Source organism: Phaseolus vulgaris, chromosome 5 (assembly GCF_000499845.2).
Source record: "Phaseolus vulgaris cultivar G19833 chromosome 5, P. vulgaris v2.0, whole genome shotgun sequence".
In the NCBI taxonomy this organism is placed as follows: Eukaryota; Viridiplantae; Streptophyta; class Magnoliopsida; order Fabales; family Fabaceae; genus Phaseolus; species Phaseolus vulgaris.
In genome coordinates this window covers 36,208,489-36,236,400 of record NC_023755.2, presented here as the reverse complement: position 1 = coordinate 36,236,400, position 27,912 = coordinate 36,208,489, and the positions used below count along the sequence as shown (strand labels likewise).

General features: G+C 30.4%; 3 protein-coding genes and 1 long non-coding RNA gene across 5 annotated transcripts; 3 read left to right on the top strand and 1 right to left on the bottom strand.

Moving 5' to 3' along the window:
* The first annotated feature begins 778 nt into the window (after positions 1-778).
* On the top strand, positions 779-3,781 carry LOC137835641 (pentatricopeptide repeat-containing protein At2g27610). The gene has a single exon (XM_068644238.1). It carries the CDS (start codon positions 942-944, stop codon positions 3,570-3,572), a length of 2,631 nt encoding a protein of 876 aa, XP_068500339.1. The 5' UTR covers positions 779-941; the 3' UTR covers positions 3,573-3,781.
* Positions 3,782-5,049: 1,268 nt separating this feature from the next.
* On the bottom strand, positions 5,050-11,262 carry LOC137835640 (protein SUPPRESSOR OF K(+) TRANSPORT GROWTH DEFECT 1). Of its 2 annotated transcripts, XM_068644237.1 has the most exons (9): positions 10,723-11,209; positions 10,474-10,647; positions 10,239-10,344; positions 7,020-7,218; positions 6,171-6,239; positions 6,013-6,087; positions 5,813-5,911; positions 5,570-5,725; positions 5,050-5,406 (listed from the first exon to the last, which is right to left on the bottom strand). In XM_068644237.1, the coding sequence occupies exons 1-9, from the start codon at positions 10,946-10,948 to the stop codon at positions 5,281-5,283; spliced, it is 1,230 nt and encodes a 409-aa protein (XP_068500338.1). In that variant the 5' UTR covers positions 10,949-11,209; the 3' UTR covers positions 5,050-5,280. The 2 variants fall into 2 exon arrangements, with proteins under 2 accessions (XP_068500338.1, XP_068500337.1); XM_068644236.1 differs by having other exon boundaries at positions 10,474-11,262.
* A 6,402-nt stretch (positions 11,263-17,664) lies between these two features.
* On the top strand, positions 17,665-18,697 carry LOC137835639 (zinc finger A20 and AN1 domain-containing stress-associated protein 3). Its single transcript, XM_068644235.1, has 2 exons — positions 17,665-17,846; positions 17,962-18,697. The coding sequence occupies exon 2, from the start codon at positions 17,974-17,976 to the stop codon at positions 18,442-18,444; it is 471 nt and encodes a 156-aa protein (XP_068500336.1). The 5' UTR covers positions 17,665-17,846; positions 17,962-17,973; the 3' UTR covers positions 18,445-18,697.
* A 4,038-nt stretch (positions 18,698-22,735) lies between these two features.
* LOC137834522 (uncharacterized) lies at positions 22,736-23,126 on the top strand. Its single transcript, XR_011084912.1, has 2 exons — positions 22,736-22,888; positions 23,024-23,126. It is a non-coding gene; the product is annotated as an uncharacterized lncRNA (long non-coding RNA).
* Positions 23,127-27,912: the final 4,786 nt, after the last annotated feature.

Genomic DNA, 27,912 nt, shown 5'->3' with positions numbered 1-27,912 from the left:
GCACTTATTTTATTTGTTTTTTTAAGAAAATGTATTTTTTATAGTAACCAAGTTGAGAATAAATTAAAGAAAAAAAAAAGGACCACTTAGAGTTTGTATAAGGGTACATTTGATGGGAATAAACAAAAAGGAGAGATAAGATAAGGATAATAACTTAATAGAATAAAAGTCATTTGATGAGATTGGAATATATTGAAAGTAGAAAATATTTTATGAGAGAGAAACAAAAGGAAAATAGTATAAAATTATATTACTATTATTTATTAATATTATTAAATTTAATTATTTTAATTATTTTTGTTTTTAATATTGATAAATTTATTTATTATTTTATTTAATTATTTTATTGTTGATATTTTTATAAACATTATTTATTTATTTATTATAACAAGCACAAAATTTATAAGGAACACACTCAAGCCATTTTATATTCAATTGATTATCTGTTTACTGAATTGACCTAGTCTGATTAATTTATATATATTTATGAGTTTGTATTCTTATTTTGGATATTGGTTATGTTACTTTTTAATATTTTTAAATTCAAACTATGGAAACATGTTATTTTAGAACTTTATTTATTATTTTATACATTTTTATTTTATTATATTAAATAATTAATTTTTTTGTATTTATCAAATTAAATATATAACATATTTATCTCTTCAAAAATATTTGATTAAATATTATCAAACAAAATAATTGAAATTTTAAAGTCGTGGGAACATGATCACACGTGGGCTTATCTTAGTATCAGTTCACATGTCAATGTAACCCAACAACAACAACAATGTCACTGTAACCCAACAACAACAGAAACCATAGCCATTGTCATGGTGTCTTAGTCATCATCCCACTTCTAACACTGCTTGAAAATATGAAACAAACAAAACCCTTCTGGAAAGCCACCATCTTTTAGAGTAATAATTTTCCAATAGAACATGACTCTGAATGCCACTTTAAGGGCACTCTCCAACACTTCAATCAACCCAATTCTCAAACTTAGACGTTACCAAATTCACTGTCACTCTAACCTTCTTCTGCAATCCTACACTGTTGCCATAAATTCAGAGACCCTTTTACCGGGTACTGACCCTCCCATTGCACAACAGCTGTTTGATCAAACTCCCATTAGAGATCTCAAGCAACATAACCAGTTGTTTCTCCGTTCCTTCCCCAATGAACAATCTCAAAAAGCCCTCCACCTCTTTGTCTCCCTTTGCGGTTCTGGTTTATCCCCTGATAGGTTAAGCATGTGCTATGTTTTAGATTATTGTGCTGGTTCCTCTGATGGGACTGTCGGTGAACAAGTGCATTGTCAGTGTGTCAAGTGTGGATTTGTGCACCATGTTAGCGTAGGAAACTGTATTGTTGATATGTACATGAAAACTGGCAATGTTAAAGATGGGAGGAGAGTTTTTGATGAAATGGGTGACAGGAATGTGGTGTCTTGGAATTCCTTGCTCACAGGTTATTCATTGAATGGGTTCAATGATCAGGTGTGGGAATTGTTTTGTCAGATGCAAGTTGAGGGATACAGGCCTAACTATTATACTGTTTCTAATATAATTCCAGCTTTGGCCAAGCTGAGCGTGGTTGCTGTAGGAATGCAAACTCATGCCTTGGTTATAAAGCTTGGTTTCGATGCAGAAAAACTTGTGTGCAACTCTCTAATTAGTATGCTTTCAAAGTCAGGGATGTTAAGAGATGCTAGAGCTATTTTTTATAACATGGAGAACAAGGATTCAGTTTCTTGGAATAGTATGATTGCTGGACATGTGATAAATGGACAAGATTTGGAAGCTTTTGAAATATTTAACAACATGCTATCTGCAGGGGCTAAGCCTACAAGCGCCACATTTGCATCTGTTATTAAGTCATGTGCCAACCTTAAAGAGTTGGGGTTGTTAAGAGTGTTGCACAGTAAGACTCTGAAGAGTGGGTTTTCCACTCACCAAAACGTCCTAACAACACTCATGGTAGCATTGACTAAGTGCAAGGAAATGGATGATGCCTTCAGTTTATTCTCCTTGTTGGAGGGGGTTCAAAGTGTGGTTTCATGGACTGCGATGATCAGTGGTTACTTGCAGAATGGGGGCACTGATCAGGCTGTGAATTTGTTTTCTCAAATGAGGAGTGAAGGTGTCAAACCAAATCATTTCACTTATTCTGCCATCCTTACTGTGCAACATGTTGCTTTCATTTCTGAAATACATGCTGAAGTCATCAAAACTAACTATGAGAAATCATCTTCGGTGGGAACTGCACTTTTAGATGCTTATGTTAAGATAGGAATAATTAATGATGCTGTTAAAGTTTTTGAACTAATTGAAGTCAAGGACTTAATAGCTTGGTCTGCAATGCTGGCAGGATATGCCCATGCAGGAGAAACTGAAGAAGCTGCTAAAATCTTCCACCAATTAACAAGGGAGGGGATTAAACCAAATGAATTTACCTTTTGTAGCATCATTAATGCTTGTACAGCTCCTACAGCATCAGTGGAGCAAGGAAAACAATTCCATGCATATGCGATTAAACTGAGATTGAATAATGCTCTGTGTGTAAGTAGTTCTCTTGTTACCATGTATGCAAAGAGAGGCAATATTGATAGTGCACGTGAAGTTTTCAAAAGGCAGAAGGAGAGGGACTTGGTTTCTTGGAACTCAATGATCTCTGGATATGCCCAGCATGGCCAGGCGAAGAAAGCATTAGAGGTATTTGAGGAGATGCAAAAACAAAAATTGCAAGTGGATGCTATAACATTCATTGGTGTCATTTCTGCCTGCACTCATGCTGGCTTAGTGGAAAAGGGTCAAAACTACTTCAATGTAATGATCAATGATCATCACGTTAATCCAACAATGGAGCACTACTCCTGCATGATTGACCTATATAGCCGAGCAGGGATGATGGAAAAAGCCATGGATATCATAAATGGGATGCCATTTCCACCAGCTGCAACCGTGTGGCGCATTGTTTTGGGAGCTTCTCGAGTACACCACAATATAGAGCTTGGGAAACTCGCAGCTGAAAAAATTATTGCACTCGAACCAAAAGACTCAGCTGCGTATGTTCTATTATCAAATATGTATGCTGCGGCAGGAAACTGGCAAGAGAAAGTCAATGTGAGAAAACTAATGGATAAGAGAAAAGTGAAAAAAGAACCTGGGTACAGTTGGATTGAGGTGAAAAACAAGACTTACTCATTCTTGGCCGGTGATCTGTCACATCCTTTGTCAGACCATATTTACTCAAAACTTTCAGAGTTAAATATTCGGTTGAGGGATGCTGGTTATCAGCCTGATACAAATTATGTGTTTCATGATATTGAAGAAGAACAAAAAGAAACGATTCTTTCTCATCATAGTGAAAGGCTTGCCATTGCCTTTGGCTTAATAGCTACACTTCCTGATATTCCCCTCCAGATTGTGAAGAATCTTAGAGTTTGTGGAGATTGCCACAGCTTTATTAAGTTAGTATCACTCATTGAACATAGATATATTGTTGTTAGAGACTCAAACCGATTTCACCACTTTAAAGATGGTTTGTGCTCATGTGGGGACTACTGGTGATGTTTGGACTAAAATGCTTTATTTGTTTCGAAGATTCTTTAGTGGATCAGACCTTTGTTTTCCAGAGAATCCATGAAGCCTCTCCAAGGCATAAATTTTATCATGGCAGCTTTAAGGAAAGAGTGTCATTGGAATTGAAATCCATACGTTGCTATTTGTGGATACTTTTGAGGTAGATTATGGCAATGAGTATGATGATATTGGTTCTCCACTGTTGAATCGACCATTATAGATACTATTTAACTAAGAAAAGTGGATTGATCAACAGAAAGTTTCAGCCAATAATTCCATTACCCTTAATCGGCAGTTACTGGTTAACCTTTTTAATTCTAACAATTTTGAATATTTTACTATTTAACTTTTATTTTAAATTAAAAATAATATTAATTATATATTTAATTAATTTATATATACATTTGTTGTGACAAAAAAATAAAAATGTAATAAAAATATGCTAACTGTTTTATTAAGGGGGAAAAGTTATTAAGAATATGAAAAGAAAAAAATATATATTATGGAGAAATTATTTATTCCATGCTAAGTAATTGGAAGAGTGACACACACACAAAATCTGTATTACCAATTTTGTTTGGAAAATAAAACTGGGAAAAACTATTTCTGATTGTCACAGAAATTAAAATTTAAAATACGATTGCTTTGATATCCTAAATTTTAGGAGGGCAGGCGTGCATTTTCCTTCCTGAACTAATAATAGAATTTAACTTTTAAAGATGCTTCAAATTTTATAATCGCTAAAAACTTCTTCAAGATTTATTTCTAAGTGTTTATAGTTCAGTATTAAATTAATATGACAAATATAAACAAAATGCTACAAGTCATCTAACGATTATAAATAATAAATGCTAAACAATAAATCATATCATTCTTTGTTAACGAATGTTGTAAATGCATGTGTTTATAACTTAATCTCTATCACTTCAATCTTTCTAACCATTTATCAGTTTGAAGCGATCTTGTTTAATCTCTATCAACACATAATATAACCCGAAAGGGCGAATTTTGTAAAACAAAAACATCAAAGAGACAGAAGCCCTAGCACTGCCCATGCCCCCTCGACTCATAATTCCAACGAGCATGACAATAATATAAAATTAATAACTCTTGCTGATTGATTTAGTCATTCAGAAATCCTGATAAGGTCCAGTGAAAAAAGATCAAGCAATAGCTGTGATGTGAACTTACAATGTAATCAAAATAGTATACAGAGAATGGCCTGAATCAGGAGTAACCAAGCCATTGAATAAAAAACCATCTATCATTAAAATTAGTCAAGACAGTTTATGTTTAGTCGAATGGCCTGATCGACATGGCATCTTTAATTAAGAGTCTCGTATGTCCCATCAGCAGTAATTTAGTGCAAAAATATTTGCTGAGTTTCTGATCCGTCTCGAAACTAAAAAACACTAAAATCTACGGCTATCCTAAATCCAAAGCAGACAAACATAAGAACCCAGAATCACACAAGTTATTTTTTCAAATCATTTCAAATTCTGTTATACACAATTTAGAAGTAAAATGAGTATCGACCTTCATATAAATCCACCTCGGTACAAAATACAAAAGGGGCCTTTGCATCCCCCAGAACTAAATGAAAAAGATGCATTTCATTTGATCCAACAGCTAAATAAATTACAGATTATAGCAATATAAACCAGTGTGGACCCTTCAGAGTGAAATTCCATCAGTATTAACCTTCCTCTCCAAACTCCTTCGTGAATCTCTCGTGAACATCAAGGTCAGATTTGCTTACTGTAGGCCTTTGTCTCGCGAGTACCTTCTCAAAATCTGTCCTCGTGATAGGAGGTGGAAGGATCTGCAATAAGTTTCAAAGTAATAAGCATTTCCCAGCTTCAATTAGATATATAACAAGCTCGTCCAAAGACAACTCAAATTCTACTCCAATTATCATCAAGAAAATGAAGACACTAGGAACAGTCCTACTACCATAAAAGACTATACATATACACATTAAATACCTTAGAAGCAAGTCCTTTTGTAGCAAGATCCTGCATTGAGGTTTGTACAGCACCCTGTTGCTTTGGTCCACACGGGATCCACATACCCTCGGAATTTTTAAAGAAGAACATCGCATCTTGGGTTTTGCGAACAGGTTCAAATAACACATCTTTTACCTGAAGAGGAAGTTCAAAAACTTTTTACTTGAGATTCATCAAGTATAAGATAATGAAACCATGATTTCACATAAAAGCCAAACTTACACAGACAGAGATATCTGAACCAGAAAACCCATCTGTCCTGCTCGCCAAGTATTCAAAATCACTTTCAGTCAAGTTATGAGGAGTATCTCCTAGATGCACCTGCTCAATTTATTAAGCCCGAAAAAATAGCATGTTAAACCCATATATTTACATAGCACAACAAAATCCGCCATTCAACAATCAAAGTACACTGTACTTGCCTTGAACATGTGTTGACGAGCCTTCAAATCTGGTAGTGGAATATAAATGCGCTTATCAAATCGTCGCCTTATTGCCTGCAATTACAAGTGGACCAGTAAAAACAGCATAGCATTAATTCTATATGGGATTGTATAAACAAATATCATTTCTGTCTGACCTGGTCCAAGGCATAGGGTGTATTTGTTGCTGCAAGAACAAGAACTTTCTGATCATTGTGTCCTACACCCTACAATGTAAGTGGATAAACTATATTAAATAAAAGAGAACTAAAAGGAGAGAGAGAACAAATACCAAAAATGTTGGAAACATGACTGATGTTAACAGCAAAAAAGTGAATTAAAATGAGAATAAAATACAGATAACAAAGTAGTAACTGCTGAGTTCAACTTAAAATGAAGCAGTGTAAAACAGAACTGAACCTAGCATTTCTTTAATGAGACGTAGATATAAGATAGAGAACAATTGAAAATATGCAACTTTATTGTGAAGTGCAAACATTTCATCAAACAAGAACAGGACATGCTGAGTACACTGCAGAGGACAACTTTAAATCTAAGGTGAATGTAATTATTAGAAAAACACCAGAGAAAACAACATGCTGATTATAGGTTTAATGAAAACATACAATTAGAGCTAGTTCCAAGTGTTACAGTTATATACTCAAACATGATTGAAGACCCAAAAACCAATAAGTAGCCAGGGCCAATATGAACTAGCTCAATCTTTCTATTCAACTAATATAGCCTACTCACATGCAAAAACAAGAAAAATTTAGCTGAATTGTTTTAAACAGATTACTGGTTTAGCTTGTCTATATTAAACCAAAAAATTGGTTTATCAAAGAATTTAACAAATCACTTACGTTTATTCATCATGATTTGAAACTAAATTAGTAACAGTTCCACATATATGGCTATACAACTGGGACTTAGGCAACTTGTCAGCTTGTTGTGCATATGCAATATTGCAATTCATAAGTAAACCAACAAACTATTAAAACTAATACCTGCATCTGAACCAGAAGCTCTGTTTTAATTCGTCTTGAGGCTTCGCTCTCATTGCCTTCCCCACGCTGACCACATAGGGAATCTATTTCATCAATGAATATGATAGAAGGGGCACTTTCTCGAGCCATTTCGAAAAGATTTGAAACCAGCTTTTCACTTTCACCCATCCACTTTGAAACAAGGTCTGATGAAGAAACACTGATGAAGAATTCAAAAGTTAAAAAAGCTTGCAAGAAGAACATGTCCACATATGGACCTACATTCACAACAATTCAAAAGGCCATTTTTTAATAGATATTATATCAAACATATCTCAAATTCTGAATAGAACTATTGTCGAGAAAAAGTATAGAGAAAATGGAAAGATGAATTAGAAAAATTGCAATCATCCTCGTGTCATCTTCTAAAGGCTACAAAAATGGGAAAAAGCATTGCACCATTTATCATGATTCTGGAAATTTAATAGTTAATTGTTAAATCAAATGGTAAATAATTTTTATTTTACTTCCTTTAATTAACTTATGCAAACATAAGATTCAAAAATGAAAGAGGAAAATAAACAAGACTATATAGGAATATTGCAGTTTTTATGATTTTATGGTTATTTTTCATTTTAATTATTACAAATGCAACTGTATTTATTGTAGAACCAGAGCATCCTAAAAGATTGCTTAACCAAGAATTCAAGCATGGCAACTAAATTTGGATTATTTTAATGCCTCTGTTTGATTCAATATTCGCACATGAAATTGTAAAGGAGGTAAAATTGTTATTTAAATCTCAAAAATTGAAGGATTTTACCCATTTTATGATGAAGCATGACTGACTTGATAAAAAGTTTTGACCTGGTTCATTTTTTCTGACCCACTAATTTAGACTACCGTGACTTTCTAGGTGTTTTCTTCTCCCTGTATGTGTGTGTGAACCCTAGGAAACTAATTGCTGTTCTTTTTCACTATTCTGCTATCTGATCCAGACGTTCTTTGTCCTCGTCTAAACCGTTTTTCGTTTTTCCTCCATCTTAGCCATTGCTGTTCTTCTTCGTCGATTTGCTGTACTGGTTTGGTTTTTTTTCACTTTTTTTGGCTTTTGCTGCTGGAAAAAAGCTAAAGTGCTAGTGGTAATACTGGTGCAGGATGCTCCACTACTAGCTTTAGTCTTGCAAATTTGTTCACTGGAATTGCTCATGAAGGCAGGTCTGATGTGGGATGTAACTTGGAAGTATGCAGGCACTACAAAGCTTCAATGCATATTCTGTCGGAAAGTATATACTACAGTAATAGATAGGTTTAACCATCACTTTGCTCAAACAATTCAGAATGTTGAACCCTGCAAAGTTGCTCCAAAATATGTGAAAAAGGAGTCATTGGGGGTTGTGACTGGTTTCAAAAAGCATCAAGGGTGGTAAAGGAGTCTGTCAGAGCTGAAAAGAGAAAAAAAAAACAATGAAGTGGATGGCGTTGAGAATGTTGAAATCATAAACCTTTTCATGAGAAAAGGCATTTGGCTCTGAAAACACAATCAACACCAGGTTTAAGAAGGGTACACGATCGAATGTATGTCAAGCATTGCAAGGTTTTCCTACAAAAGTGCCACAGTGCAATGTGGCTAGAAATGAAGAATTCTCTATTATGTTAATTCATTGTGCACCAAAGCAAAGGTTTCAAACCACTGTCATAACACTAGAGGAGTAGAGTATTTGAAACAATAAATGATGTTTACAGTGGAGGCCACTGAAGAACATAAAATTGTTGGAAAGCAAGTGGTTCCGAAATAATGACTGATTTGTGAACTGGTAAGAGAAGGGCAAATCTTAACATTTTGGTTAACTGACATGAACATAAAGCTGTTTGGAAAGTGGTTGCACAATAATCATTGATGGACGGACATACAAGATGAGAAGGCCAGTTTTAAATTTCTGGTTAACAGCTCCCAAAGGAATAGTGTTTTTGAAGTACATTGATGTGTATCACGTATTTAAAACAGAGAACAAAGCCTTCAATGTTTGATGGCCCCCTAGAGATCAAAAGATTTACCAATCACGTATTAAGCATGACACGCAGCTCCTCGGGGCAAGAACGTAATACAAATGGTAATATTTTTAAATGTGGAATATGAATTGTGATGTATTTATTAGTGTTAGAAATATGGTCAAATTATAATAATAAGTAGGTGCAAACATCCCAGACCAATTTTATGAGATTGAATTAGACTTAAAGTTCTCTTTCTAAGATAGTATTAGAGTTTATCCAAGCGAAGTTTGTTGGGACTATTGTGTCATCCATTATCATGCTTTATGGAACCACTTATAAAAAACTAGTTCCACGCTTAAAATCTTCAATCCTTGATGTCAGAAGATGTGTTGAAGATCTCACATCAACTAAAAATATAGTCAAATTAGAGTATATAAATGGATGCAAAATCTTACAAACCAATTTTATGAGGCTAAGATAGGCTTAAGTCTACTTTCTAAGAATTAGACTTACCTAGCAGAGTTTGGTAGACAAACCCACTTAAAGCAAAAGACAACAATTGATGTTTTTATCATGGCTGATTTAAATTTAGTAAAAAGAAGTAAGCTAGAAGAAGTCCACAGAGTTGGAACGTCCTAATGCTTGGTCTAATGATGAGCAGAAAATGATGATGAAATTGAACGTTAGACCACAGCACCATGTATTTCAATGCTTCAAATCAAGATGAAATGGAAATGACAACTTGGCTTAAGACCAAGTTGGAGCAGATATAGTTGGTGATCCGACATGGAGAATTAGGTTGGCGAAGTGGATGAAGTTGAAGATGAGGATCAAACAGTAGATCCTTACGATTATAAAGCAAGCACATTTGATAGATTATACAGTCTTGGATTAGAATATCACTATTTGCTTTTTGGTATTTAAGTGTTTTGTGCCGTATAATGTGTTTGTTTACTTGTGTTTTAGAATTATTAAGTTGTATACTACTTTACGGGTTATGACTTATGAATTTGAAGCATGACATGGAAAATATGGCTTATGATGCCCGAATTTAACTATCTTGAATTCAAGTCTTAATGCTTATAAAAGGGTATGCAATGCGGAAATTGAGACACATGCATATTTTAACTTCCGAATAAGAATTCATTCCAATGGTTTTCCATGTAATCTGGTAAACCAGACCTAAAGGTTATTCAGTTCTATAAAGTCCATCCTTCACTTAAACCATAAAATCAACAGGTTCACCTGAAAAAAGTGGACTCAGCTTCAGTTGCAACTGCCTTGGCTAAATAAGATTTTCCCGTTCCAGGAGGTCCATACAACAAAAAGGCTCTCCAGGGTCGTCTTTTCCCTGCAAAAAAAAACCACAGGAAACACACCAAACATTCAACTAAATTCTACACGAGAAAGTCTCTTTACACTTCTCAAGACAAAAAGCAACTCATTCTAACTCAGGATTCGTACAACCGAGTGAACCCACCAGTAAAGAACTGAGGGAACTTCACAGGCAAAATCACAGCCTCCTGCAAGGCCTGCTTGGCGCTCTCCAACCCTGCGACGTCGTTCCACTTCACGTTAGGCTTCTCCCTCACGATGGCCGAGTTGAGCCCCGCCCTGAGCTTGGCTTGCTCGGGGTCCTCCCCGTCGCCGCCGCCTTCACCATCTTTGGGCTTGGTCTTGGGCCTGGCAGCGACGGCAGCGTCCCCGTTAGAAGCCGGTCCTGGGCCGCCGTCGTCGAGGACGGCCCGAATCTCTTCGGCCCGGCGCAGATACTCGGTGAATTTCTGCGTGATGGCTTCCTTGATCTTAGGGTTCTTTTCGTACTTGAGATGCGTCTTGAAGTACTCCAAGGCGTTCATGTAGAGAGGGAACGCTTTCGCGTAGTTTCCGGCATTGTCTTCCTGCACGGCCTGCTTGACGTACTCTATCGCCTGCTCCTTGAAATTGCTATACATCTTCTTCCGGTCACCACCGATGGCATGTACGATAATCGAAACTTCAGATTAGCGAGTGCGGAGAAAGGAAGAACCCTAGAGCTGCATCGCGATCGCACGTTATAGGGAGAAAGCGTGGTGGTGGATTTCCAAACCCTAGCTGTGAGAATCGGAACTGATCGGAAATTTGAGGACAGAAGGGGAAAAAAGAGTAGAGAAAAACTCAATCTTTAGTTTCGTAAATTTTCACCCAAAAATAAGCGTTTCGCTTATTTTGTGTGAATTTTCATTGGGTAGGGGTGGCTAAGACAAGACTACCTGATGCGTTGCGTTTTAATGTGATTTTTTAATGCATTTTCTTCTTTATAATTTAAAAAAAAAAACTTTTTTATTTAACTAAAAACATTTTTCATTCATTATTTAATTAAAACTTTATATTATAATCGCTTAAAAAATAATTATAGGTACTCCGAAATACGGTTACTAATGGTAAGGGTGTGTTTGGATTGAGGAGGAAGGAGATTTGGAATAATTTGAGAGAAAAATGTAAAGAAAGTGAAATTGTTTGGATTAAGGTATGATAGAGTAGATTTGTCAGGAAAGTTTATTAGAATTTGTCAGTGATGAAATGATTGTAAGGGTTTTTTTTATTTTTTTTAAATGTATAAAATATAAATTTACAAATTTATTCTTTCTTTAAAAAAATATTTAAATAATAAAGTATGAGATATTTTTATGTAAATTTTAATTAATTTAAATTTTACAAATACATATAAAAAATATTTTCCTAAAATCAAATCAAAATTAAAATTAATTTTTATTATTGTTAATATTATTATTTAATAAATTTAATTTAATTATTATTAAATATGTAATTTATTTTAATTATTCTTGTTTATAATTTATTATTATTATTTGTTTTATTTTAAAAAATTATTTTAGTTACTAGTATTATTTATGATTTTATTATTTTTTATATATTATTCCTATTTTAAATTTTAAATACATTACTATTATTTCATAGTTTTTATATTTATATTACTAATTTATTTTATTTTACTATTACTGTATAAATACATTTATATTATTATTATATAAATTTATCTTTAAAAAATTATTATATTTTAAAAGTTAAAAAATAATTCATTGATAAATTATGAAAATATTGACTTGCACTTTATCTTTTTATCAAGGACAAAAACGAAAATTGATCATGCTTACGTGATTTTCTTTAATGATCTTTGTCTACATAAATGAAAACTATTTTACAAATATTGCGTCTTTCCACGCTCTTAAATCAGCTTAAATTGGTAACAATAAAAGTTCCGAAACAAACACAGCGTAAGAGAGATCAAAATATTTTTAAGCCAAAACAAAAATTCTTGTGTTATTAAAACATAATTATTCATTAATTAAAATGTTGTAAATATGATATTTAAATTATTAATATTATTATAAATTGAAAAACTTGTCATTTCTTATAATTAATACATTTTAATATAAAATATCGAATCCCAATGTTTATAAACATAATAACACATTTTAATTAAATTCTTAAAAAATATTAATCCTAAATTTTCATTTTTATTAACTCAAGTCAAAACCACTAATGTAATATAAGTTTTATAACTGTACTTAGGTTTAATCCCTATTTACATGCTTTAATGTAATTCCTTTAGTTTGTTGTCACTGGAGTATTTCAAATTTAATATTACTGAATTTCAAAATTAAATCAATACATTAAATTGGTCTATAAAATTATTATATTAAAATAATGTATTTGCTATATCGTAAGAAAATTATATTATCCCTTTATCCCATAACTGTTATACATAATAATTAATTTTAGAGTAATTATTTTTAATATATTTAATCCATTAAGAATAAGACAATTACATTCACAGTTCATATTAATTTCCAGTTTTAGTTTTAGTTTACAAAGTAATAAACATGGACAAGATAAAAGAGATAAAAAAAAACACTTTTATTCAAAAGTTTTTTCTCATTTGACATGTAATAAAGGAAGGGAAGACAGGTAAAAAAAAAGAAGATGAAATCATACAGATAATAATATAAAAATACTGTTATTTATTATATCAATTTCCATTTTTTTTTAAGTTAATAACATATCATGTATGAATATTATTAGAATTATTATACATTAATCATTTTAATCTACTTTTATAACTTTAACTATCAGTAATTGTTCTTATTCCCTATCTTGGACTCAAATAGAAAATAATTTGGTTAGTTTTTATTTATTTATTTTTGTGGTTGCATAAGCTTGCTAATATAATCGTGACACATAAGTGACGTTGTAATGTAAAGTAAAAAGGTATCCTCAATAATTTTGTGGATGACACTTTTATAATTGTTAAAAGAGAAGACAAGTTCTTTTATTTATTCCTTTCAAAACTGCAATAATTTCATTGAAGAAAATGTATAAGAAAAATACATGTGTCATGTCATGACTTAGATTTAGGGCAGGAAATTTGTAGAAGTTAGAGATACATTTCTCCACCTAAATTGTTAATTTCTTATTTTTTATTTATTAATTATTAAAAAATAAATTTTAAGTTTAATTCAATTTCATTAAATTAAATCATTCACTTATATTATAAATTATTATTTATATTAGATGTGAGATATTTAAAACTTTCCAACTTGATAGCGTCGCAAGTAATCACTACTACTATCATATCATAGTAAAACTGAACTTTAAATATAATTCATCTTTATAAATAAGATGAAATTTTATATATTATTAAATTTTTTATTTCTTCAACGCTTTAGTTGAGATATGTGTTTTAAAAATTAGAATCATATAATCAAAATAAAGTTAAAAAAATATTAATCATTTAAGGATTTTATAGATTTATAATTTTCCAATTTATAAAATTAAAATTGTTTAAAGATAATTTTAAATTTTTAAAACTACTTAAATTTATTCTTTATTGTACTACTCATTAAATTTCTTTTAAGAAATTTTTTTTTATTAATATTCTATTATATAATTTTATTTAGATTATACTTAATATTAATTCTTATTGTATATGATTCAGATCATTGGACCAAGACGACAAAATTAAAAACTCATATCACTTTAATTGATGAATTAGAAAAACAAAAAATAAGAGTTACATCCCAAGTTGTGGTAGAAAGGCACCTTTTTCATAATTTGTTGAAAAAATAATAATTATCAATTTAATAAATTCCCTTTACATTGAAAATTTAACTTACAACATTTTTTAAATAATTTAGCTCAACCTCCACTTTCTTTTCTCCTTTCATTTCTTTTTGTGAGACAAACTCACATTCTCACTCTTTTCTTTTCATTTATTAAGTACACACTTTCATTCTTGTTCCTCTTTTGCATTGAGTTTTTTTTTTTTTAATTATTGTTGTAAATACTTTATTTCAATATTAATACATTAAAGGCACATTTTTTATGCTTCTAAATATTTTTCCTATCATGCATCAGATACACATAATATGAATATGCATGAGTTTATAATGAATTAAACTATTACGATATAAATTTATAATAATATATTTAAAAAATATGAATACACATAATTTATAATAATATTAAAAATATTATTCTCGCTAATATTAATAAAAATAGTTGTAATCGTATATATAAACTACCTTGTAATATATACCAAGATTAATATCGCCTTTTTATGGTGCTTACAAGACATATTTTATTAATTTTTATAATTATTTTCTAAAAGTTAACTTTCATATATTTATTATATGAAAGATTAATTGATATTTAAATAATTTTATTCAAACTTTTTATATTTATCGAAAAAAGTACTAAGAGTATAATATTCATTTAGATAACACCATTAAACACGTGTACATTCAAACAATTCAGATATAAATTAACTTCTAATATCATTAAAATCGGCTTATATACGGATTAATTAATTATATGTCTAATAATAACTCAATTAGATATTAAGTGTAGAATGATCGATTTTGTCAACAAAAGTCATTCAATTAAATAGCTAATAAGTGGATTATATACTTATCAAACTTAATCGTATACTTAAAAGATACATTTATAATAATATGATAATTTCATGAAGCACACAACCATTGCTCTTGCCAAAATACTTGAAGTGAAAATAAAAAGTAAAAATATTTGAAAAGATTGTAAAACATTAAATATTAAGTGAGTTAGGCATTACATCTTTATATAAATGTATTGTTTCTCATTTTATTTCGCATGACTTTAATTTATTTGGTTAATTTAACAAATAAATGAAGAAAACCAAATAAAAATTATCAGAAAAAGGAGAAATTAATTTATGATAATAAAAATAGTCTGATCATTTCATAAACATATAATTTTATAATTTGTTTTTAAATTTATTTAAAGTATTCATAAAATTTTTCTTTCATATTTTCTTCAATTTTTATTTCTTTATCTTAATCCAAATAATATTTTCACCCCTTATGCATTTTATCCTTCTTTCCTTTTCCACTCCTTCATTTAATTTTCACTCATAAATTCAAACACAAGCTAAAAACAGAAGAAAGAATAATGATGATTAAAATTGTTAATTTTAAAATTTTTAAAAAAACTAATTTTAAATATTTTTTACGAGATTAAAATTACACAGTGAAAAAATTATAAGGACAAAATAAATTTAAGTCTTTTATTTTAAGGCCTTTTGTATATTCTTTCTATGATGTAAGTTGCAAAAGGCAGTTCATATTTTCAGATATATGACGAAAATATGATTATTTTTAGTGGATTTAATATATTTATAGTATTTCATATTAAAAAAAGAATAAAATGCATTATTTAAAACACCGCTTAGTCATTGTTTTGGTCACATCAATATTAACCAAAAACAAAATAATTTCAAACCATGGTACAAATGACCAGCAACCACCGAAAACCGGTTATTGAAAAAAAAAATTGATTAAAGAATAAAAATAAAAGAGAGAGAAAAAAAAATGAAAAAGTAAAATTGTTTGAATATAGAAAAATTAGTTGATTTAAATAGAAAGTGATGTGAAAATTTGAAATAGATATGATTGATGTAACTAATAAAAATATGTTTAAAAATTGTGTTATATGAAAAATGACATAAATATTGTTAATTTTTTATTTATTAAGAGTATGTATAAATTTGATTTAAAGAATATGATAGTAATCAAAAGAATTAGGAAAATATATTTAAGAGATTTATTACATTTTAGAATTAAATATTTCAGTTTTCGAGCCATAGGTACAAAGTTATATTGAAAGAAAATTTTGTAATGGATATACAAAGTTATCCATTACAAAATTTTCTTTAATTACACGTAAGAATTAAGTGATAGATTTGTATATATTAAAAAATTTCACATTTAATTGGAGACATTAAATAATTAATACAATTAAAAATAATAAAGTGTTTTTACAATTTTTTAGTAAATGTAACAAAATTCATGCCCGATAATGAATTAAAATAAAAAATTCTCACTTTGATATTTACTTGTTAAAAGTATTCTAGTTAGCAAATTAACAAACACATGTACTTTGATTATTAACTTTTAATATAACTTATTCATTTAAATGAGGAATAAAGTATTATTTGGATGGACAATAATTAAATTGGATCATAAACGATTGACTTGTTGTATAATTTATTATGGCTTTAAGGTATAATTGATTATGACGGGATTGATAATTATATATATATATATATATTTTGAAATTTCTTACAACTATTCCTTATTTCCGTTATTTTTTTTTAATTTCACTTTTTTAAGAGTATATTTAGTTAAAATTGTATCTTTCATACATTAAAATCGTATAATTAAATTTTATACATACGTATCCAAAATTCTAATGGTGTGTGAATTAGATTCTTCATATACAAACCTACCATTTTAGATACATGTAAACTAATATAATATAAACTTATGAAATTGTACCAGACAAAAGATTAAAATCACGTAATTATTAGTATACTTGAGATATCTAATTAAATATTGAATCGACACCATTAAAAGTGGGATTAATTAATCATAAAAAAGAGGGTTAAATAGCAGAAAAAGATAATTATTTATGAAAAATAGGGTTAATTATAATTAAATAGAAGGTCACATCAGCGAGTTGACGATATCAATGATATGTAAATAACCATTTTCCGAGGCAAACAACATTCGACTTGTCAATTCCACACCACTCCCATCATACGCTATACGATGCATCTAATGTCAAACCGTTTTCTTTTCTTTTTTTTTTTGCTAAAAAAAATAAACGAATCAACGGCTCAGAACGCGTATGCTTATCCGCGGCGCCGTATGTTTCACCCTCCAAGTTGCCCTCTTGCTTAATTTGTGAAGGGGCAATTTGGTAAAATACTCTAAATCCTTCTGAGATTTTTTATTTTTTTAATGAAAGAAAGGTTTGATAAAAAAAAGGTAAATGGCATCATTATGAGAATTAATAACAATAATGGAAAGTAGTAGCGTGGCGTAGACGGCTTCGAGAAGATACCGAATCATGACCCCATACGGCTAACCTAGAGAGAGAGAGAGAGAGAGAAGAGAAGGAGACTCCTTAAAAAGACCGTTTCACTAACGCCTAACAATAGAGGCACGCGTTTCTTTGCGCTCTGTTTGGTAACAAACGGAAACTAGTTTCAAGGCCCAAACCGAGAAAAACAAGAAAAACAAAAAAAAAAATAGAGAGAAGAAGCGGAAGAAGAAGAAGCGTATCTGGATTTTTCTTCAGATCGTTGGTGTGTCGTGTGCGTGTGGAGCTTCTTTTCTTTGGGACTTTCCTTCAAATTCTAGATTCCTTCCTTTCTTTCTCTTATAACCACCAACCTCTCCTTTTCCTCCTTTTATTTCTTCCTCCATTTTCCAATTCTCCGCAGATTCGTTAACCTACTAATCTCTCTCCTTAACGGTAATAATCTATCAATTTTCCAATCGCTTTCTTTTTTTTCCCTTTCTGCGTTTCTTTTAGGGTTTCGATTTCAAAATCTCCGGTTTCTCACGGATCGCTTCTCATCGCGTTTCAGGTTGCTAGGAAAATGGCGGAAGAACACCGATGCCAGGCCCCACGCTTGTGCGTCAACAATTGCGGTTTCTTTGGCAGCCCTGCCACGCAGAATCTGTGCTCGAAGTGTTACCGCGATTTGCAGCTCAAGGAGCAGCAATCTTCCAACGCGAAGATGGTTCTGAATCAGTCTCTCGTTCTTCCGGCGCCTCCGGCGCTGGTTTCTCAGCCGTCCTCTTCGAAGACGGCGGATCTGGATTCCGCGGTGGTTGAGGAAGCGCCACGCGCGGCAGACGAGGCGAAGGCGCCGCAGCAGAACCGGTGTATGACGTGCAGGCGGCGCGTGGGGTTGACTGGGTTCAAGTGCCGGTGCGGGATGATGCTGTGCGGGACGCACCGTTACCCGGAGCAGCACGCGTGCGAGTTCGACTTCAAGGGGATGGGGAGGGACCAGATCGCGAAGGCGAATCCGGTGGTGAAGGGCGAGAAGCTCGAGAAGATCTGAACCGGAAACGAACGAAGAAGGGTGTTATGGTAATTTCGTGTTTATCAAGTTGTTGGTTGCCGATGCGGAATTCGGGCCAGATGATTGACCCATGACGTGGGCGTTACGAATCGGGCGCCCGTATTATTCGGTGGTTGGTGGGTGGGTGGGTGAGTGAGTGGGTGGGTCATTGCTATGTGGTTGCGTTGTCATTGTAAATTAAATTTAAAAACATTTCAATTTCATTCACCAATGCTTTGAAAGCAGTTTCTAATTCTTTTTATTTTATCGCTCTAAAACAAATTAGTTAAATCCTTTACATCAATAATTGAATAAAAGAATAATAATTCTTTTGCAAACCCGTGGACCGTTGCCTTTTCCTTCTCGTTAGAAAAGTGATAAGCGTTTCAATGTTAGGTAGGGTTCACCAAAATTATATTTTCATTAATTAAGTTTATCGTTACCTATAATTCCTCCCTTCTCAAATCGCATCTATTACGGGTCAAGTTTGATGTTTTAAAGGTTAGTTTATTTTTGTGTACGAAAAATATTTTAACATTCATCATTAAATTATTAATACGTTATTTTGTATCATTCACTTAATTAGAGTCGGTAACAGGGTTGTTTGAGTATGATCTTGATATCATATTATTATTATCTTTATTATCAATGTTTAATATCTATATCCAGAAATATTTATGATTATTTTCAGTGATCCTTTTCTTTCACTTTCGTCGATCTAATAATTAACATGACTCATTTTGAATTTAATTTTTTTAAGAATAGATTTGGTAGAGTTTTTTGAAATTTAGAATATAATCAAAACTAAATTTAAATTCATTTATGATGTTGATTTAATGTATGTATATGTAGTTGTTGGTATTGAAAAAAAAAGGTATGGGCAAACGCGCAGGATACACGGGACTGTAATACCTTGTAAATTGGGTATTTGAGTAGAAATTATTACTTACACTTTGAACGCGTACAATACAACTTTTTTTTTTCCAATGGTGATACTATTATTAGGATATAAAATTTGCATAATTTTATTAAGGATACTAATCATGATAATAAGATTTTATTATATTTTTTAAAATAAAAAGTTTTAATTATGAAGAAACATTATTTTTTTGTGCAAATTTAAGGGAAACTGAATTTGTGAATAAATCTGTTATGGAGTGGACTTTAAGCCTAATTCAACCCCATAAAATTTGTGAGATCTTCATCAAGTTTTTGAATAAATTTTAGATAATAATAATAATTGTTTTAGAAGTCATCAATAATTGATTTTCCCTAATCAGTTAAAATTAAATTGATAATCCAACCCAATTGAAAATATTGTAGGAGTATGTAGTTAAGTCGATCATATTGTGAATTAAGTCAAAACATCCTTACACTTTTAATATCAATCACCTTACCTTAGTTATTTTTCCCAATACTAATTTTCATTTTTCATTTTAAATCTTAACAAGTCTTACTTTTAAGTTATTATTTTTAAAATAATAATTTGTTTCACTTTTTTAGTCTATTACTTTTATTCTAAATCTAAAATATCCTCTATCTCTATTTATTTATTGATTACTCAGGTAAAAATATTTTCATTTTGCTTATATTTTAACTTCAGTTAAAAGACAATACACAACAGAATATTGGACCGAAGACTCCAATTTTAACCGCTTTAATTTATTTATTTAATCTGAAATATATATTTTTTTCATTAGATTGAACTAAACTCCTTCTAAAAAGACCTTAATAAATAGCATTTCCAAATACCTCTTCATACGCTTTTTAAAAACTGAAACATACATATTTTATGGATGATGGAAGCATGAGTTTATTTAAATGATAAATGCTATTTTGTCCTTGACGTGCAGTGAATGGAGAGTCATTAAGTTCTGTGGCGCACATAACAGAACACATTGGATCAATGGAACGCAATTCATAACTTTTTTTTTCTTTTTTATGAAATATTTTTGCGGTAGACAGACACTGAAAAGGATAAAAACTAGGTAGAGTGTGGTGTTTTCCCTCTTTTTCTAAATTGGTGGTAGTTATGAGTTACACTTTATATTTATTTTAGATTTAAAAAATATTTTTTATCAGCTTATGATAAAAGAAATTCAAATCATAAAGGAAAAGCAGAGTCCACGAATGTTGAAAAAAAAAACCAATAAACTTATATATTTATGAATAAATGGAATATTCCATAAGCTAATTACGAATTTAGAAAAAAACTTTTGAATTTCGTAATTCAGAATATTATAGAAAAACATTTTAAGAATACAAAAAAATTTATGGAGATAGGAGAATAACATACAGAATTGGAATTGCAAGAATAAGCAATCATATTCTTATACAGCATGAAGAAAAGTAAACCCAAACATAATGGGCTGACCCAAAAGTAGTCCCGAGACAAACTCAAGAATATTTTTTTTTCCTTTTTCTTGAATACTTAATAAGTTGAAATATTGTTTTCACTTTACCACGACCCAACAACTCAATATTGTACTACTTATGTGTTATGTGTTATATTAGTACACATTATCATTATAAGAAAAAAAAATAATGACAGAAACTGATATCTAAACTTTGAATTTGTCAAGTATTTAAGGTATATAAAAGAAATTTATTAACTAGTTAAATAAATAAAAAAACTAATACATTAGAAACTCAAGTTTCTTTTACCTATCACACTATGTATTTTCATTTAAAATATTTTAAATATACAATGATAAATTTTAAATTAATCAAAAACTAAATCTATAACTATTTATATTCATTTTCTTAATAATTTTTTTATATTAAACTCATTTAAATAGATTCTTTTATGTATTTTACAAGATGGTGAAATTTTGAGAACCATCAAACAAAAAACACTGATTTAAAAATTTAAAATAATAATATTTTATCATATTTGTTTCACCTTTTTAACTTAAAATCCTAATATAAATTATTATATTATTAAAATGAGTTGTAAAAGTATTATTTTCTATGCTATATTCATTAATAGGAAAAATATTTTTTGAGATCCTTTCTTTTGAAAAAACAACTGTATTATAATTGCTTTTAATCATAAAATATTAAAATAAGATATGTAATTAAAACATAAATTATATATACAAGAAAAAAATAATAAAAGTAGTTGTGAAGGGTGTAAAAAATTTGATGGTCTCATCAATTAGTTTAACAATAATTTTTTTAAAAAAAAATCTAATTTAACTTATACATTAACTATTCTTTCAACTTTAAACTAAATGCTTTTAGTTAAAAAATGAGCTTTTCTTTTTCTTAAACTTACAATCAACTTTAAACTAGTTACAAGTTAATTCTTTTATATATACTTGATTCATCTGTTTTGTATTGCAAAGAATTGATGTATTTGGTGTTGTGTCTATGATGGAAAGGCAGTGAAATAAATGATAGTAATATTTTGTTGAAAACATAAAGTGTTTATAGACACTTCCCAGTCTCAAAACACCAACTCTTGGCTTATGAGAAACTAAGAAAGTAGAGTAGTTTTTACTCATATCAACATGATGAAGCTTCAAGCTCACAACACCCACAACACAATCATAATAATTTCTTGCATATGCTAATCTCCTATATATGGTTAGGTTGCTTATATTGTTTTGCTTCAACCGCATTACTTACCCTTTTGTTTCATTCATTCTGTCTTTTATTGCGTATACATTGGTTGGTTGGACTCATCAAGAGTATAACCTAACCTAGTCTAATTTTGGAATAATAATAAACTTATTTCATTTTTCTTGCTCTTAAAATTATTACATGTTTCTATATTGTTTCGACCAAGTTCAAGAGATAACATTATTAAGATCAATCACCGTATTTGAAGTATCGTCTGCTTTCGAGGAAGAAGTTGATCCGTTACGATTTTGTCTTTAAACATCAACAAATTAATAAGGTTTTTTTAACTTAAGTTTCAAAGATTTATGGTAAAATCTTACTAAAATATTTTTTTTCTTTTCAAATCTTAATAAATAGATAAATTTTTTTTATAAATAAATAATTAAAGATTATATAATTTCAATATATTTTATTATTATTTCATTATTTTTCCCTGTTTCTCTTTCTCTAAACTCCTAACCCTCACTGTAAATAATATGTATATAATATAGTTACATTTTGTAAATAACATTAAGTAAATATATAGTATTATTTTTGAAGTGTTATTAAAATATTTTTTCTTTTAATTAAAAAATAAATAAATTAGAAACGAGAAAATACAATTTGTCTGTACTTTTTAAGATTATATCTGAATTGCAATTGAAAACTCTCGTGATTATGTACCAAACCGAATAGTGGGCGAAAGAGAGAAAGGAAATCGAATATTCATCTTTCCTCTGTTCTTCTTCTATTTTCACGCACTGGTTTTCTTCAAGGATTGACTCAGTAATTGGTATCCGTGGAGGAAGCCATTGTTGCTCTATCCACATTCTCACTCGAGGTACTCTCTTCACCTACAACAACTCTCGCACCTCAATTTCTTTCTCTGTCAGCAAATCTCCGAACAACAATAGAAGGTTATCGATTAGGTTTCGTTTTTGTGAAATTGTAAAACCTATCTGGATTCCGTGCGCAGAAGTTGCTGGTGGAGGCGGTGACTTAATTTTGTTCCTTTTATTCGATTTCAAGAGTGAAACTTCTTCTACAGTTTTGCATTTTGCCCGTAATTTTAAACTCTACGTAGCGGCACTGATAATGGTTAGTTTGTCTCTCGGATCTATTTACTGTTTCGCATTATGCATTCACTCATCCTGTTCTTCAATTAAAATTTATATTTTGTGTTGGAGAATGCACTAATATATGTTTGATTGATGGTAGGTAATTAAATGAATGGACTATGATGAGATAAAATGAATTGGAATATGATGGAATAAAATCAAAAATTATTTGGATTTTTTTTTTGTATAGAAACGGAATAAATATTTCATTCCATTTTTTTTGGAAAAGAGAACAAATGAGTTACCATTTTTTAATTATTTTCTAGGAACTTAATGATTAAAGTATACTTTATAATAATAAATTACCATTTTATAATTTTAAGTATATTTTCTGTAGAGAGTTCGTGTGGAGACAACATATTATGGTGGTTCCATAACAGTCCGATAGCGTGTGATATGATAAAGTCCGATAGCGTGTGATATGATAAAGTCTATAAACACTCGTTAGGATAAATTTGAAATGGTTCTGATAACATATTAAAAAATAAATTTTAAGTGTAACTCAACCTCGTAAAACAAACTTATAATAAAAACCTATTTTATAAAAAGAAATTGAATTATAAGAAGAAGTTGAATTATGTGGGTGTAGGATTTTCAAACTTTGATTTCCACGAGCCATCTACTATATATAATATATAAATTTCACAATGTGAGAATTATTGTAAGAAGAAGTTATAAAATAACATATGGTTACTCCATCTTCCAAATTTTCAATTCAACTTTGAATTGAACCAGAGTCTTTGATAAATAAAATTCAAATTTTAAAAATAATAAATTAATAATTATTATATTAATTAAATTAAATACTATTTTAGAAATTAAAAAAATTATTAATATATAACAGAAATTATTTAAATACTAATATTTTTTTTAGTTTCTAAAATAATATTTAGTTTAGTTAATATAATAATTAATTTTTTTAAAATTGATTTTTACTTAATAATTTTCTTGAAAAATATCTCTTATTACCTATTTAAATTTGTTCATAAACATGAATGAATGATAAACTTTCTGTGATAGAACTGTTCTTAATATTATACATTTTCTCAACACCTTTAGAGTATATATACGGTTAAAAACTAAATGATAATCGATAAATTAGTTTTTAAGTGATAAACTAATGAATTCCTAATTTACAACTTCTAAACTAATAAGTTGATTTATTGATTTAAAAGTGTTTCTTAGAACTATCTCATAAGGTAGTTGATAAATATAAAATAATATAAAAAGATATAATTGTATATAAATTTCATTATATGAATAAAATTTGTTGTTTTTAAATAAGTATGTATTATGTAATTATAGTTTTAGAATTTACAGTGGTATATAATTATGCGTTGTGTAGAGGCCTAGGTCTTTAATTTGAAGTGGTTGTAATTAGGAGTTTGGGAGGTTGAGGTTGTACGTGTGTATAGGCAGAAGGTTTAGATGGTTTAGATAATATATGGAGTTGGACCTACAATTGCTGATGTGTAGGTAATCTCCTGGTTGTTTAAGTCTCATTCTTTAAGTGTTGATGCTCGGTCGGTCGGGATTATCTGCAAAAGGTACTCTGACGTTAAAGTAATTACTATAGTTTAAGAGTGTATTTTCGTAAATGGAAAAACGTACTTTACTCCTCTAGAGAGAGTTCTATTTATAACATTGGTTTATGGGTCCTTGCTTTGATGGACCGAACATCAATTATTAACTGACATACATCATGGTCCCTTATTATTAGAGATGTGTATTTTTCAGATAATCAGTTTTAGCTGGCGTGTTGGAGATATTTCCCATATATTTTAGGATACGAATGGACTCATTCAAAGTCATCATAATTGTTGTTACTTGTTATTTATTGTATACCTTAATGTGCTATTTGACTCGGATGGTTGGACACCGAAGTCAAAGTTGACTTGTCCAGTACCCGACTAGTACAAATATATTATATAATTATAGTTTTGGAATATTTTAGAAAGTAATTAAATTTTTCTTAATTACGATTATTTATTTTTTAAAAGTTGTATATGTTTTTTTTTTATATATTTGAGCAAGTAATTTTCTTCCAACTATTTTATCTAATGAGTATTAATTAAATTTAAGTGTTTTAGAAATTTATTTATTTTTATTTATCAATTTAAATTACTATTATATTGAATTTATTTTTTACATAGGGTAACATAATTATGTAATGAAATATTAATTAATTTAATTTATAATATCTTTTTTAATTTTAAATAAATAAAAATTAAAAAGTAACCTATCATAAACTAAAATAGTGTAATTAAACTATATATTTGCTTATATGTTCTTGTTGGAGTATTTTTTTTATCAGTAAGAAAAAAAAATATGAATCATTTCAGGAGTGGTCTAACCCTTACAAATCAGAAAAAACATCCAAATCCTCCACCTAAATTTTTTGAATCCCTGAAAGCTTGCAAAAGACTAGCTACTAAGATCCAACAAAAACCAAGCCAACAACTCAGCAGCTAAAAACTACTCTGAAACAAGCTACCACCTCAATCACAACCTTCTGACTAAATTTATAAGGAATGCAAGCCGCAGTTCTCAAACAATAAAAACCACTCTTTCCACAAGGGCAAAAAAACGAAATCACAAAACAAAAATGGGCATGCTGAACCTAAACCCTCAAGAAGAAACTCAATACTCTTTCTTCTCACGAAGCACACCAGCACCATATTGAATATCCATTTTCCATACATGGCCATATTGAATAACCTTATATCAATGATACCAAGTCCACTAGCTTCATGATGTCCAAGCAATCTTCCTCCCTTCTGACCCTCACCCCCATAGAAAATTCATCTATAATTTTACTATCTCCTTCATCACCATAGATGGAACCTTGTACAAAGATACATAAAACAACGAGATAGACGAAAGTACAAACTTAATCAGACAAATCCTCCCTGCCATCGATACAAATCTACCTTTCCATCTACCCAGTCTATTCTTTATTCTTTCTACCACTTCATCCCAAAATGCACCTCTCTTGTGACACCGACCTCTAACATCCCTAAGTATTTAAATGGAGTTTTCATCATATCGCAATTAAGAATTTTCGCAAAACGTTGAATCATAATCTGGTCAACTCCCACCCTATCAATTCTACTCTTCAAGAAATTCACCTTAAGATCGGAGGCTAATTTGAAGAATTCAGAATGACCTTTATGTTAAACACACTTTTAGTATTAGCTTCACAAAAGAATAAAGTATCATTTGTGTACTGTAGCATATTTACCTTAACCTTTTTAACCCCAATCTCCAAACTACAGCCAATTTTTTCTCAACTGCTTTCCTTTACACACCTGCTAAACCTTCTGCCGCCATAAGAAACAAAAATGGCGCTAAAGGATCACCTTGTCTCAATCCCCTATGTGGGATAAATTCCTTAGTTAGACTCCCATTTACTAGAACTGACACCGAATCTGATTCCAAACAAGATTTTATCCATTTAATCCACTTTTTACAGAATCCTAACTTTCTTAACATATAATAGATAAGCTCCCAACTTACTCAACCATAAGCCTTCTCGTAATCTACCTTAAAAGAATATAGATTTTCTTCTTCCTCTTAACCTCCTTTAATACCTCATTGGCCACAAAAACACTATCCATTAACCCCTTTCCTTATAGAAATGTTGACTGCCTAGGGTAAATAACTTTACTTATCACCTTTTTCAACCTTAGTAATAGGATCTTTGATACTATTTTATATAAGCACCCAACCAACGAAATAATTCTAAATTCACTAAGTTATTAAGGATTGTCTACCTTGGGTATCAAACATCTGAACGAGGAATTTGACCCCCTGGACCTCTCACTACAAAAAATCGTGTATAAAGTGGTGGTTTTAATATGACGGTTATTAATAATTGGTATAAGTATCCGTATAATACGATATCTTAATAACCGCCACAATTATCCTTCAGAATGTGTCATTTTGTACTGTCATAATTCTCCTTCGAAGTGTTTTCCTTCCCTCCATACCATTCCTTATTATTCCCATTTTTTTTTGAAAAATATACTTAACTTCAGAAGCGTGACTCTTCCCCCTCTCTCTGCAAACTCTTCATAAACCATATCTTCACGAATGAAACCCTTCCTTTCACTCTCTTCACAAAACACTCCTCCCTTCACTCACTCTTCCCTTCACTGTCTTCTCATTCTCGCGCACCCTAAACCTAATCTTCATTCTCGCGCCTTTCACTGTCCGCCATCGTCGCCTCCTCGCAAGGGTTTCAAACTTCTGTCCGCCATCGTTTGTTCATGTTTGTGCTCTATAACCTTGTCTTCGAAATCTATTGTTGGACTGCCTTTGTCGTGTGTTGGTTCTTAATTTATGAAATCTATTGTGAACAAATTTTGAGTACGACTTTGCTGCAGAGAATAGAGATGTCCTTTAAATTTAATTTGCGGTTGTGTTAAATTTAATTTTCCTTTATTCTTGTATTACCTACTTGTCCACAAACTCATTCACTGTTGTAAGTATATCCTCCTTAATGAAATCTCAACTATATTTAATGAATCTGAAATTAAAACCATATGATCTAGGGCTCTTTTAAACTATCACAACACCATACTACTTTCTTTACTTCCTCTTCTGAAATATCTCCTACCAACATAACATTATCTTCTCTAGATATGGAGTTGAAACTTGCAATGTCCAATCTAACCTGAAGCTAAGGCTGGTCATGGATTGGATTTTGGAATATCCAATCCAAATCCAATCAAAATCCAAATATGTG